The sequence below is a fragment of the Muntiacus reevesi genome, unplaced genomic scaffold (genome assembly GCF_963930625.1).
Source record: "Muntiacus reevesi unplaced genomic scaffold, mMunRee1.1 SCAFFOLD_118, whole genome shotgun sequence".
Lineage (NCBI taxonomy): Eukaryota > Metazoa > Chordata > Mammalia > Artiodactyla > Cervidae > Muntiacus > Muntiacus reevesi.
The window spans coordinates 34,121-48,453 of NW_027077972.1; the positions used below are offsets into that span (position 1 = coordinate 34,121).

A 14,333-nucleotide genomic window follows, 5' to 3' on the forward strand; every position below is an offset into this window, starting at 1 on the left:
AATTAAAAGACACTTACTCCTTAGAAGGAAAGTTATGACCAACCTAGACAGCATATTAAAAAGCAGAGACATTACTTTGCCAACAAACATCCGTCTAGTCAAGGCTATGGTTTTTCCAATGGTCATGTATGGATTGTTGGATTATAAAGAAAGTTGAGTGCCGAAGAATTGATGCTTTTGAACTGTGGTGTTCAAAAGAGAAGACTCTTTTTTTTTTTTTTATTCCCCATCCCGATCCCCTCTCCCACCTCCCTGGAGAAGACTCTTGAGAGTCCCTTGGACTGCAAGGAGATCCAACCAGTCCATCCTAAAGGAGAGCAGTCCTGTGTATTCATTGGAAGGACTGATAGTGAAGCTGAAACTCCAATACTTTGGCCACCTGATGTGAAGAAATGAGTCATTTGAAATGACCCTGATGCTGGGAAAGATTGTGGGCGGGAGGAGAAGGGGATGACAGAGGATGAGATGGCTGGATGGCATCACCGACTCAATGGACATGGGTTTGGGTGGACTCCGGGAGTTGGTGATGGACAGGGAGGCCTGGCGTGCTGCGGTTCATGGGGTCGCAAAGAGTCGGACATCACTGAGCAACTGAACTGACTTACTGACCTCTAAAACATATATAATAGCAAATCTGAGATGAATTAACGATCTAATTGAAAAATAAAACATTAGACTTACTAGAAAAAAATAGGGTATATTTAAAGATAGGAAAAGATGTAAAAATAGGTTGAAGAAAGCACAAATATGACAATATAACTAATTTAGCATTACAATAAAAAATAATTTTTTGTTATCATTAAGCAAAAGTAGGTAACAGATTTGGCAGGGAACAGTTATGAAATACATCATGTATAACAGATGGGTATTAAGAGTATATTAAAATATCTCTCAAATATAAATGAATAAGACATCTAACAATATGAAAAAAACAGCAAAAAGAAAATCTTAAAAGTCTAATACATATATGAAAAGATATTCAACTTCAGTAGTACTCATGAAAGTATAAACTAAATGACAAGATAATGTTTCATATGCTCATTGATTGTTAATTATAAAGTTTGACTCACAATTTCTGAAGGAAAAAAAGAAAACAAGAGTCAAAGGAAACAGAATTCTCATATACTCCTGGGAGAAACGCAAACTGATAAAATCATTTTGAGGGCAATCTGGCCAACACTATTCAGAACACTCCTACCTTAGGACCAGCAATTATGCTTTCAGGTATGTGTACCAGAGCAGAGGTCAGCAAGTTAAGGCTTGCCAGTCATCTGTTTATGAATCATGTTTTACTGAAACACAGTCATGCTCATTTGCTCATATACTGTTGTCTATGGTTGCTTTCTTGCTACAAAGGCAGAGTTGAGTAGTTGCAACAGACCACATGGCTGACAAAGTCTAAGCTACTTACCATACAGCCCTCTAAGAAAAAGACTCTTGACCTAGAAAAACTTTTGTGCACGTTTATAGGATATGGATAAGTATGTTTATCAGAGTTGTTTCAACAGTGAGAAATTATAAATCACCTAAATATATGTCAAGCAGAAAACAGGTAAAGCTACACAGAACTATGTCATCCATGTATTTATAAAACATTACGGCAGCACAGAAGGATAAGTAACTTTCGTTCTACCAATCTCCAACTCCCAGAAAAAGCTCTTATGAATAAGCTGATGTACATTTATCCAACCTTTTCTTACACGCATAGAGGAGAGTAGGGAGCACCATACTATGAGCCCAAATTTGTGTTGAACAAATAAAGAAACAAATAAATAAATAACCAAACTGTTAATGGAGACAGGCAGAGACTAATTCAAATAGGCATGGGCAAGAGTGGATTTTGTTTCAATTTCCCCAAAACTGTTCCACAGTCATTTGTATGTGTTTTATTGGTCATCTGCATTTTCTTTTCAATAAACTGAATGATTACATCCTCTGCCCATATAAAAAGTTGTCTTTTTCTTCTTAGTTTGTAGAATTCTTACAGTACAGGGATATTAAACCTTTCCCCCTTGATGTGTCACAAATAGTTTCCCGTATTTTTTTTTCCTGCAGGATGAATGCTTTAAAATTTTACAAAATAAATCCTGTCCCCTCCTATTGCTTTTGAGTTTCCATTCTTAATTAAGATCTCTCTTGTCCTATATTTTCTTCTATTAATTTTATTTTTTACATTTAGATATTTAACTCACCTGTAACTCTTCATGTACAAGATGTGAGGTAGGGATCTAATTTAATTTCTCTACTACTAGATAGGGCTTCCTTGGTGGCTCAGTGGTAAAGAATCTGCCTGCCAATGAAGGAGATGTGGGTTCAATCCCTGGGTCAGGAAGATCCCCTGGAGAAGGAAATGGCGACCCATTCCAGTATTCTTGCCTGAGAAATCCCATGGACAGAGAAGGCTGACGGCCTACAGTTCACAGGGTCACGAAAGAATCGGACACGACTTAGTGACTAAAAAACAACCACCACCAGAAAGGTTCCCAGTTATCATCTATGTTCTCACTGAGTTATTTACCATTCCCCCCCCCCAAACTTGCAACTTCTATCATTAAAAGATTCCAGATTTTCTTACATCTTTTTCTAGTCTCTATTCTGTTCTATTTGCCTATGTCTATTCCTGTGCTATTAATATCATACTGTGATTACTGCAACACCTTTACAGCAAATTTTACCAAATGGTAAGGTAAATCCTCACTCACTATAATTTTCTTAAATACTTTTGGAAATTCTTACTTTACAAACTTAAAAATCATTTTTCTGGGCTCTAAAAAAATTAAGATTATGACTAGAATCATATTATATTTCTATATCAACTTTTTAAAGAAAGACATTATTAGGATATTAAAATCTTCTCACCCAGGGATCTTATTTATTTTTAGCAACAGAGACATCAGTGGTTTAATGGAAGGGGGATCTTACACACCTGAAACAAAGTCCTGGAGTGATACCCTACCATGTGTGACGGATGGCAGGCAGGACACGCAGCAGGCTTCCCTCTTGGGTGGAAGGGGAGAGTGCCAGTTACACAGTGATGTCAGGCTGGCTCATCAGTTGCCAGGGAAAGCCACAGAGGGGGAATGCCCTTCACTGCCCCAGTGATCAGCACAGACAATAGCTGGGGCCAGGGGCAAGTGTGTGGGAAGGTCAGGCTTGTATGCAGGGTGCAGGGGAAGCAGGCATTCACAGGATGTACAGACAGCAAGAGTGGTCTGACTACTCACTTCACTCCTCCATACCCTGCAGGACCTTACAATCTTAGTTGGCCCCTCTTCTGTGATATCCCTGGCATCACTGCAACCAGATAACACAAATACAATGCAGAGAGCCACACAGGCTTTTCTACTTCTAGGGCCCCATAGTGTGTCCTTTAGCAATTTTATATTTTTCTTCATGTGGTCTGTGTTTGGTATTTTAAAATTTCCTGTCATTATGAAGAGATCATTCTACCCAATTTCCATTTCCAAATGGTAGTCATTGCTAATAGAGAAACCCTAATGTATCTTAACTCCAGCCACCCTACTGAGTTCTCTCATTAGCTGAAAAACTTTTTGGCTCTTCACCATGGTTTTTCTAGGTAGACAACAATGTAGTTTACAAATGACAATTATTTGCTCTCTTCCCTTCTAGTTGGAAAATAGTGCAGTAGTTAAACAATTTGTTTTCTTTCTACCTGAATTAGTGGAACCTCCAAACAAAGTTAAGTAATAGTGATGAGAGCAAGCGGCAAACCATGTTAATGACTGCAAAGGTAATAATCTAATTATTTCTCTATTTTCTCAATCTAATATAATGTTGGCTTCTGTTTCTGGTACATGATTGTTTTTTAAAAAAACTTTCACTCTATTTTTATTTTACTTGGAATTTTTATCCATCTTTTCCTTGCAAAGGAGGTAACACATTTTTTTCTCATGGCCTCAGGCCTTCTTGGAATTCACTTTCATGTTCGTTAGCTGACCATTCTAGTCTTACGTGCTGAGTCACTCAAGCAGAGTTATGAGGGAGAGAATTACTATGGACAATTATTTTCATTATTCCCATTACCTAATTATTAGTGTTTGTAAGAGTTGCATACTACTAATGTAATAATTTAATAACTACCCAAATGGTGGACACTGCAATCGTCTCTCTCTCTCTGTCTTACAGTGTTGTGATGAATAGCATAAAATCCATACTTATATTCTTGCTGCTTTAACTCGACATTCCTGGAGGACATATTCTGAGAGTCTTACAGAATTACTATGTCAGAGGGTACAAACATTTTAACTTTGACAGGTAGTGCTACAGAGTCCTTCAGGACTGTACCAGTTTATTACAACAGGCAGACAACGATGCTTCATATTACAATCTCTCAAAATCTCACCAGTATTACATGACACTAAACTTTAAAGCTTTTGCCAGCCTGATAGGCAGAAAATTAACCAACCAAACAAGAAACCACCACCACAAACAAAAAACAACATTATTGTATGTTACTTTTCCCTGATAACTAGTGACGTTTAAGTATATTTTAACAATGATTTATTAACCACTTGTACTTTTGTGATGGGACTACTCATACCTTCTGATTATTTTCCTCTTTGGTTGTCTTGTTTTCAATTGATTTGTAGGTGCTTCCTGTATATTAGGGATAGTAACTCCTCATATGTACTGCAAATACTTCCATTTTTGCTTTGTGTACAATATCTCTTTAGCCCTAAGCTTAATATATTTCCAGAATAAATGAATGTTTGCTGTATTTATAAAATATGGACTAAAAATTCCTTAGAATATTAACTAGCAAAAGAACACTATATTCCAGAACAAAATTAAAATGAATACATCTGCACATATCTGGACAAAATGGCCAAGAAAGAACTCAAGTTAACCTGTTCTAGAGTAAGCTGTCTGGAATATACTTATTTATATTTATACATTAATACAGACATTTTCATATCAACATCTCATTTCTTAAGAACCTCTAAAAGCAAACACATTAACAGATATAGAAAAACATGTATACAGTATTCCATAAATTCACATTCTAAAAACGTAAATTCATATAAACCAGAGTAAAATTTCTCATAGTTTTTCTATCAACAAACAAAATCTGCCTGGTATTTTAAAATAATTTCATGAAAACACCAACAGTTACAAATACTAAATCTGTATTAATTGTATCATATAATTTAAAGTATCTTTGGAAATTCATTATATATTCTTGATTCCATACCACTTATATGGTGATAAATACCTTCTCCCAATATGTAACTTATCTTTTCACCTTTTTATTTTCTTCTTTTGGCCGTGCCATTTTGGCTTGCGGGATCTTAGTTCTCTGACCACAGACTGAACTCAGGGCCTGGCAGTGACAGCACTGAGTCCAAACAAATGGACAGACAGGGAATTCCCAAACATGCTTTTTCCCCTTTTCATTTTCTTTAAGGTACCTAATATAAGATAAATTCTTAATTTTAAAATAGTAGAATTTTACCAGTCTTTATAATTAGTCTAATGTCTTAAGAAATCCTTTCTTATGCCAATATTCTTTCTTTACATAGTTGAGGGTAGAAACATGAGAATGTTCTCCATTCAATTTGTTTCTCTTCCCAAGGTTCTTTTTATATGTTTCTCTCCTCGAATGAGACTTTCCTTTTTTCATTACACAAACACAGAAGTAAAAATCTCAAAGGATAACTGAAGTTAGCTAGCAACTAATAAGATGACCAGAATTGAATTCTTCTTCCCTCTTATAATTCCAAGGCATAGCAGAACAGTATCCGAGAATTGAAATATGAAGGCAGAATTATGTGAATACTGGTTATGCTTCCCAGCAGCCATAGTAAACTATTCTTATTTTGAACTAGTGCCAAAGTAAAGATAGACTTTAAAAAATCTTTAAGAATAAAACTTAACCAAAGTTAACAGAGCTGTAATTCATTAGATTCTTCATAGAAATCTAGCTACTACTGTTTCATAGTTTAATAATAAATATGTTACCTGTGTTCGTTTTTCCATATCCTGGCAACTACCTAGTTGTTCTTCCATTGCAACTCTGATTTGCCTTGCCTCGTATTCCAACTGCCTTCTGGTCATATCTGTTTGTAAGGAAAACTAAAACCACAAGTAAAATGGAAATGTTAATATCTTGTGTTTATCAGTAAAAATAAAAAAGCATATAAGTATCCATAAAGAAAATGAATAAACAAATACATAAGTTATCATAAGAAAGTTATTTTTTACTCTAAGAAGTCCTAAAACTTGATGATCACTGCCAGGCTCAGCCTGGCTTTCTGATGTGAAGTGAAGAGTTGAAACACTTTTACTGCCCCACAGTCACAAATAGTTTTAATTAAATTGTACTAGCTCTTTAAAATATATATATTTATCCAGTTAAGGTAAGCCTATTTTCAGTTACCTTACAATTCTTCTGCCCTGAAGAAGCACTACTTTGAACTGTTAAAAATTAGAATATTAATGTGGACAAAATAGAAAAATCAAGGATCAGGTCCATCATCCTTAAGTTTATACCTCACTTCAGGATTCTTATGTACATGGAGACTAAATAGAGAGAACTTTCCCACATGTAAAATAAAGAAGACAGAATAAAGAAAAGCTTTTATATAAAAATAAATTGCAAGATAACACAAACTTTTTGGTAAAAATATAAATATGAACCAAAGTTGAAACAAACCAAAAAAAGTACTTCTTCATGGAGTGGGTGTTAGTGCATTCAAAACTTTATTAGCCCTCTTAACTACAATTCCAGATGTTGTGGTAACTGCTAGGTATAAAAAATGAAAAAAGGAGAAGGCAAAGAAACTTACAAAGACATGCTCCAAGGCTAAAAGAACAGCTGGACAAAATAATGAGTGACAGTTATAACAGACCACGAAGGGAATAAGGAAGTGCTGTAGATTCTTCATGCTCTGTAAGTCCAATAAAAAGCTGCATGTGGGCAATTCCCTGGAGGTCCAGGGGTTAGGACTCCACACACTCACTGTCAAGGGTGAAGGTCTGATCCCTGATCAGAAACTAAGATCCTACATACACATACACACACACACACACACACACACACACACACACACACACACAGACAAAAGCTGCATGTGTATGTGTCTGACTCAGAATAGCATTCTGTAGGCCTAAGAATCCCAAAATGTGTTGTCAGGTTAAGTTAGAGAAGCTTTCACCCTTTCCCCTTGCAATATACAGACGACATATGCAGGATGCGTTCCTATAGGCATATCCACATTATGTGTTGCAACACAGTTGAAATAGTCTCCATGCTGTGAGTCATGTTATAACTACACTTATTTGTCCTCCACTTCCAAAAATCCCTTGCGCAAAAGGTTGAAGATGACACATTATATTACAATAACGTGGTTTATATTTGATGTTTTAAGCAATGCCTGGTAACCTGATAAGCATTTCTATATGAAAGCATTCTTAACCTGCCTTCCCAATATAAAATAAAAATTTTGTGAATTTAAAAATATTTATGAAATATAAGCAATTTACATTTGCTAATGTTGCTTAATGGTCTATAATGTCTTACATATCCTCTTAAATAAATGTGACTGACTATATGGTAAATTAATATGGGAATGAGCTGACAACTGATCTTTGTTTCAGGTATTAACCAATTGCTCTTGAACTGTTTCATACACAACTGCATGCAGACAGCTAGACTCTAAATACTGTACATTTTAATTACCAAAGTGAATGTTAAGCAAAACAGTGCTTTAATATTAAGAGCAACGATCCCTCCAAACCCTACTGAGTTCCTAATCCTCATACGTCCACACTCTCTATGAACTGTTCTTTCACTTGTGGTGTCTCCTTAGCTCCCAAAATGATGTTAACGACATTGTCAGGAAGGGAGATTCTTTCCCTCTCACAACCTGGATAAGTTTGTGCTCAGGAGGCTGACCACTGAAGTTTCTAGTTCTAGCTCCTGCCAGACAATGCCCACCCACGCAGGAATGTGATTAACTGCGTGTTCTGGAAAAGGTTTTTCCTTCATTGTTACTTTTTCTTTTATAATGTCCTCTCAAAACTATTAGAAAATGAAAAATCTAAGCTAAGAGTGGAAGATTAATTTTAACTGGCCTATTTCTAAAAAATTGTTTTAAAATTTATGGGTAACAGTTAAAATAAAGTCTTATTTAAAATTATTAATGTATTTCAGAAATGTTCTTATACGTGTCACCCCATGAATAGAACAGTTGACTTGGAGAGCTTGGGTGGGGAGGGAGAGGCTGACAGAATTAAGTTATTTTTTACATAGTTATATTAGCAAAACAAACAACTTTTAGTGCTTGCAAAAAGCTCTAACATCTGTGCCAACAGCTACTGTCATTTACAATAACTAGAATAGGACTCAGGTTATCTCAAAGATACTTTCACTGCAAAAACCATCTGGCACAAGTCCTGTAATATAGTTCAAAAAACAGACAGATGGTAATAAACATTTCTACAGAGTATCTTTGGTAATTCAACACGTCAAATAATAAAACACCTAGTTGAATCCTGAATCTTTTAGTTTTATCATCTCTACATACAAAATTCATTGACTATATATTTATGTTGAAGTTGGATAAAACATATTACAGTTTACAAATAACTATATAGTTATAAACTTATATACACTTTCAGATATAAAAATAAGTTATTTTGTCAAGTTACTTACATTTTCAGTTAAAGGAAGGCTATCTGTTCTTTTAGTGAGATTCTGAAGTTGAGCATAATACCAGTCTTTTTCCTTTTCTTCTTTGTCAAGGTCAGCAAGAAGCAATGATCTGTTTTTCAAAAAAAAGTTAAGTTTACACAATGCTAATATGGAGCACATAACAGCAACTCTCATAAGCTATAACTGTAATGTTTTCTATTTAAAGTAATATAATAAATAAGTGAGAATTTTACTAATTTTAGATTTCTGAAGGTGGGACTTAGATTACAGTCATTAAAATTTGAATATTAAAAGTTTTAAACTTTTTCAGCTAAATAAGATGGCAACCATTCTTACTAGAATATTTACATTTCAACCAAATGCTTTCTTCACATGTAGAGTCTACGAATTTGATGTTGGTATACAGTTAAAAGTATAGATTTAATAAAACTCAAATATAAGAATAAAAAGTATAATAAAGGAGCAAAGAAAAGCAGTAATTATGCAAAAAATAAATTTAGAGTATAGGGAACTATTGCACGTAGCTTTCAGCTTCTTATTAGTCAAAATAAGAAATATATTATCACTGTGTGGTAACAGGAGGTTGTTCTGAGGGAGAGAGACATTTTCTTAGGCTTGGAATCTGAAGATGAACTTGTTACATAATTTCTGACAACCCAATCGATGATGTCCTCAATAACAACCTATATCAATATTCTATATCAATACTCCGTATCTGATCAATATAAACATAAATGCAAAATAAAGGGTTAAGAGGAAAAAATCAGTAGGTACAAGAAGTATATATGATCTATGTCCTTTTTTGTGACTCCTTCCCTAAGCGACCACTATTATTCTCTTATATTTATTTCCAGAGACATTCTATAAAAATGAAAGAATATATGTGTACATATGTACATGTACATTTTAAAACATAAATAATAGCATATTATTATCTGTGCTGTCTTATAACTTTTTACCACTTAAAAGTCTATCTTGGAGATCATTCTTGTACCAGAATATAAAAAGGTCCTATGTGGTTTTTTGCTAGCTGCAAAGATATTTATGAATCCATAAAAGAATAAATAATAACTGGTTCTATGTTAGAGGGCATTTAGGGTCTTTCTAATCTTTTGCTATTATAAACAGTGCTTCATTGAATATACTTATATATAACTTCATTGTACAAATATGCAAGCATGTGTAGATGACAAATTCCTAGGATATGTAAACTTTTAACTTACTGTCCTTACTAGATATTGTACCAATTTATGCTTCTGCCACCTTTGACAATATAAATGCTTCATCAAACCTTTTAGATTCTTTTACATTTCTAGGGTTTAAAAAATGGTATATCATTATGGACTTCCTTGTTTTCAGCCACACTGCACAGCTTGTGGGATCTTAGTTTCCAGACCATGGATGGAACCCCAGCTCATGGCATTAGAAGTGCGGAGTCCTAACCACTGGACCAAAAGGGAATTCCCTATCACTATGGGTTTGTTTGTTGTTTTTTTTTTTTTTTTCACTATGGTTTTAATTTGATTTCTTTTAGTATAGGTAAGTGTAAGCATTTTTTCCAAGTTTAAAACCCATTTTTATTTCCTTTTCTGTGACTTTTTCTTACTTATAGGACCTCTTCTGTATTAAGAATGATAGTACTCTGTCAGTTATAAATACATTTTCTCAGTGAATCACTTGAATATGAGGATATTTTTTATTACAGCTTCTGGGCTTCACTCTTACCGAGTCATTCCCCACTCTGACTCTGTTATTAATACTTTAAAATTCTATTTGATTGTATTTTCTTGATGAATAAGTATGCATGTATGTGGAAGGTTCTACTCTTGCTAAACTTTCCATTCTTTACTGAGAAGCAACTTAAAAAATAAGAATAAGCCTTCACTTTTTGCTGCGGCAACCTCAGTAGTGGGGGAATTCATGGGAAGAAGCCAGCTCCTGGTTACGATGTGCCAACCTGGGGCAGAGGTGCTGACCAATGAGAAGCTGCCCTCTCCCTTCCATTTTTGACAACAGGAGCAGGAGAAAGCAGTGCAGAAATCCTGAACCCCTTCCACAGGCTGGGTATTACCACTAGCAAAAACATGAGATCTGATCCTATTTTTTTAATGATCCCTGGTGAGCACCTGCAGGACCCACCAGGACCAAGGCAAGGGAACAAGGGACAGAGGGAGATGCTATTTCTTCTGATTAATCTTCAATAAATTGGCCTATTTAATCAAGATCTGGTGCTAAAAGTGCTCAAATGAATAAGCTAATTTTAGTGATGGTACTGGAGTGAGAAAAACGTTAAGGAGAATAGGGCCAAGTTGTTGCTATCAAGTTTTAAGACTGAACTCTGGCAAAATACTCTTGGGAAGCCAAAGTCAAGAGCCAACATGGTAACAAGTGGCTAACTGATAGGAACTGATCTTATAACTCAAATCACTGTATTTAAGGCTCAAAACTGAAACAAGGCACAGACTCAGAAGCTGGTGGGTCTTTGTTGTTTAGCATATTGAAGGCGTATTTAGTGACTGTCAACAGTCTTCTTTAAAATGTAAATGTTAGCTAGGAAGTTAGACATAAACAAGGGGAGGCCTGGCTGAAAGGGATGCAAACTGATCTCTGACCTCCATCCCAGACACACCCATGAGAGCTCACAGATGCTACAAAATAACCACAGAGACTTTTCAACACATGGGCCCTGGGCACACAGTGGACAGAAAACCACCATAGGGACTTCTCCAAGTAACTTTAGGCAGCTAGGGGACCATTAAGGGCTCATGAATATTCTACATCTAATTATAAGATGGCATTAGGCGAAGACACATGGGAAGGCATAAACAACACAGCCTGCTGTTATATAACTTGAAACTGTCAATCGGCCTTGAATGTTTGACCATTTGCATTCCTCTCATTGATTGGTGGCGGGTACAAGCCCTACTCTGCACCAGGCATGTCCAAAAGGAGGAGACTGGACACATAAAAGAGGACCAAGAGGGATCCACAGGGAAGATGAGGAGGGCTCCTTTGGGAGTATCTTACTAATAAAAGGTCTGTCCGCTTGAGCTGAACTGAGCTGTAACTTGCCTGATGTTCTATACCTTTTGGTCCATTGCTCCAAATTTTTGCTGCACAAGGAAGATAAATAAACTGATCTGACATAAATTTCAAGTCTTCTTAGTCCTCTAGCTAACTCAGGATCATCTAGAAGAACATGGCACATGTATCAGGCATTTAAATATTTGTTAAAAAGTATTACTGGCTAATGTGACAATAACTATTTGGGTGTATCAGACAAGAGTACTAAGGAGTTTTTAAAAAATATCTAATTTCATCCTCACAACATCTTTTAACTGGAAAACTGAGGTTCAAAAAGGTCATGGAGCTTCCCTGGCTGCAGAGCGGTTAAGAATCCTCCTGCCAGTGCAGGGACTCAGGTCTGACCCCTGGTCCTGGAAGATCCCACATGCCCAGAGGGTAACTAAGCCCACGCGTCACAACCACTGAGCCCGTGTGGCAGAACAAGACCCCATTCTCTGCAACTAGAGAAAGCACCTGTGCAGCAAGGAATACCCAACACAGTCAAAAACAAAAATAAATTAAGAAAAAAAAAAAGGGTATGCATCTGGGCTTGAGTTCTGGCTTGAGTGTTTTCTAACACTTACGTCACTTAAACTTACTGTATCTATAGGTAATACAGAGAACAAGGAAAAAAAGATACAGAGATAGTTCTCTGACTTAAGGGATGTCTAGAAAGAAAGAACAGAAAAACAGAGGGGGTAAAATCATCAAAGAAATAACAGAATTTTCAAAAGTTGAAGAAAATAAATTTCCAGATCAAAAGGGCACAGTGAGTAGTATCCAGTATGATGAATCAAGAAAACACATATCAAGGTACTCTAAAAACTTCAGAAAAATGACTTCCTGCAAAGGAACGTGAATTAAGACTGATATGCAATTTCTCATCAGTGACACTGATTATAAAGAAGAAAAATGAGTTTGAGCCTAGACCTAGCCAAACTATCATTCAAGTACAAGAGCAAAACACAGATTTTGTCCCATAAACAAGGGCTAAATCTACCTTCAAACAACGGTGGGAGCCAGGAGGACACAGGGTATTGACAACTACATACACACACACTCTTTGTGAATAAAATTAGGCCTTTATCACATAAAGCAAAGTAAGTTCTTAGGAAAACTGGCATGCTCACATGCCTCTTGACAGAGTTCAAAGGGGACAAAGCGATGGAAGAATGTACACTCCAATTAGCTTCTGGTTTTTCAGGACACTGTTTCCTAGACTCTCAGAAAGAGTCCTGGTTCAAGATATGAAACAGAGATTCACTGAAACTCAAGAGATTAAAGAAAGCTTAACACTATTTCTGGCCCATGATTATTGTTATTTTTAGAGATGTACACATCTAAAACCAGAGAGAAAGTAGTAAAAGGTCTTTTGCCTCTCAATGAGATATGCTGGGTATTTTCCATATGTTAATATCCATTGTTCATAACTCCACAAGGTAGAACCATATTCCTATTTTACAGAAGGAAATGACACAAAAATTTAAAGACTTGACCAAGATCCCAGAGAATTTATACATTTGGACATTTATGCAAATTAACATTTATACATTTGAGTATTTCTTGAAAGTCTAATAGAACTTTTAGGAATATCAATATAATATGGTATTAATCATGCAAAAGGAATTTATAATCTCATAGGACGTACAAAAATACTTGACCAAGTGCTTGGTAACTATATATTCTGATACTTGTAGTGTGATGATTTTAACTTCAAGAAGAAAAGAATTAACACACTAGCTCTTAGAAAGGAGAACTGATTCTCTATCAGGCAACATTTTTTTAAGAAACCAAAACTGATAAATTGCTTCATTTGTGACTCCTTGAAATAGGTCTTTAATAATGGAAACCAGTCACCTTATACTGAATCTGGTAGTCATTTAATTCATTTGAAAAGATAACCAAAAAGTCAATCAAAACGCATTACATATTTTAGCCACTGTGATTATGCATACTATTCGTACATTATTCACTGTACAGAGCATCTGAGCACTGGAGTCCCAAGAAGCTGCCTCCTTCACGTTTTCAGGTGTAAGGTAAGGACGCCCAGTAATTCATCACTCTGAGACAATGAATGGAAAATGCTCTCTAAGTGCTGCTTGTGATCCTCCAACACACGCTTCATAACTCCTATTCTGTATTGCCACAAAACGACAAAATCTAGCAAAAATTGGAGCATAAAAGTTTACTACTTAATGAAGAAATGTTACCTCTCTTTTTCAAGTTCTTCTAAATAACCGGTATTTTCTCTGCTTCCATTTACAAACCCTCTTCATGGAAATGAACCCATAGGAACGGGACTGCACTCTCCTGAGTGACTAGATACAGATCCTTCTCGGCTTCCGTAAGAATGGAGGGACATTTTTGGACCGTAGTTTCACTCCAGGGAAATTACTGCTATCTAAGTTAAGTTCTAAATAAAATACAGACAAGTTTTTAATAAAACAACTGCTTTAAGTGATCTAAAATATTGCTAATGTATTATATTATCTTTTAATAATGAAACCTTAGGTTCACATTTAGCCCTCAAATTTTAAACCATTTTATAATTGAAATACATTATATATATATCACATAAAGTATGCAGGAGTAC

The 14,333-nt window shown here is 35.6% G+C and overlaps 1 protein-coding gene across 1 annotated transcript in view; it reads right to left on the reverse strand.

Moving 5' to 3' along the window:
- Window positions 1-14,005, reverse strand: part of LOC136155297 (adenomatous polyposis coli protein-like) — a 30,014-nt gene extending 16,009 nt beyond the window's left edge. Inside the window, exons 1-3 of the mRNA XM_065917122.1 lie at window positions 13,951-14,005; window positions 8,675-8,783; window positions 5,980-6,093 (exon numbers count right to left, since the gene is read on the reverse strand). Of these exons, the coding sequence (XP_065773194.1) occupies window positions 5,980-6,075 (96 nt within the window). The 5' untranslated portion in view covers window positions 6,076-6,093; window positions 8,675-8,783; window positions 13,951-14,005. The remainder of the gene's footprint in view (window positions 1-5,979; window positions 6,094-8,674; window positions 8,784-13,950) is intronic.
- Between the last annotated feature and the right edge of the window lie 328 nt (window positions 14,006-14,333).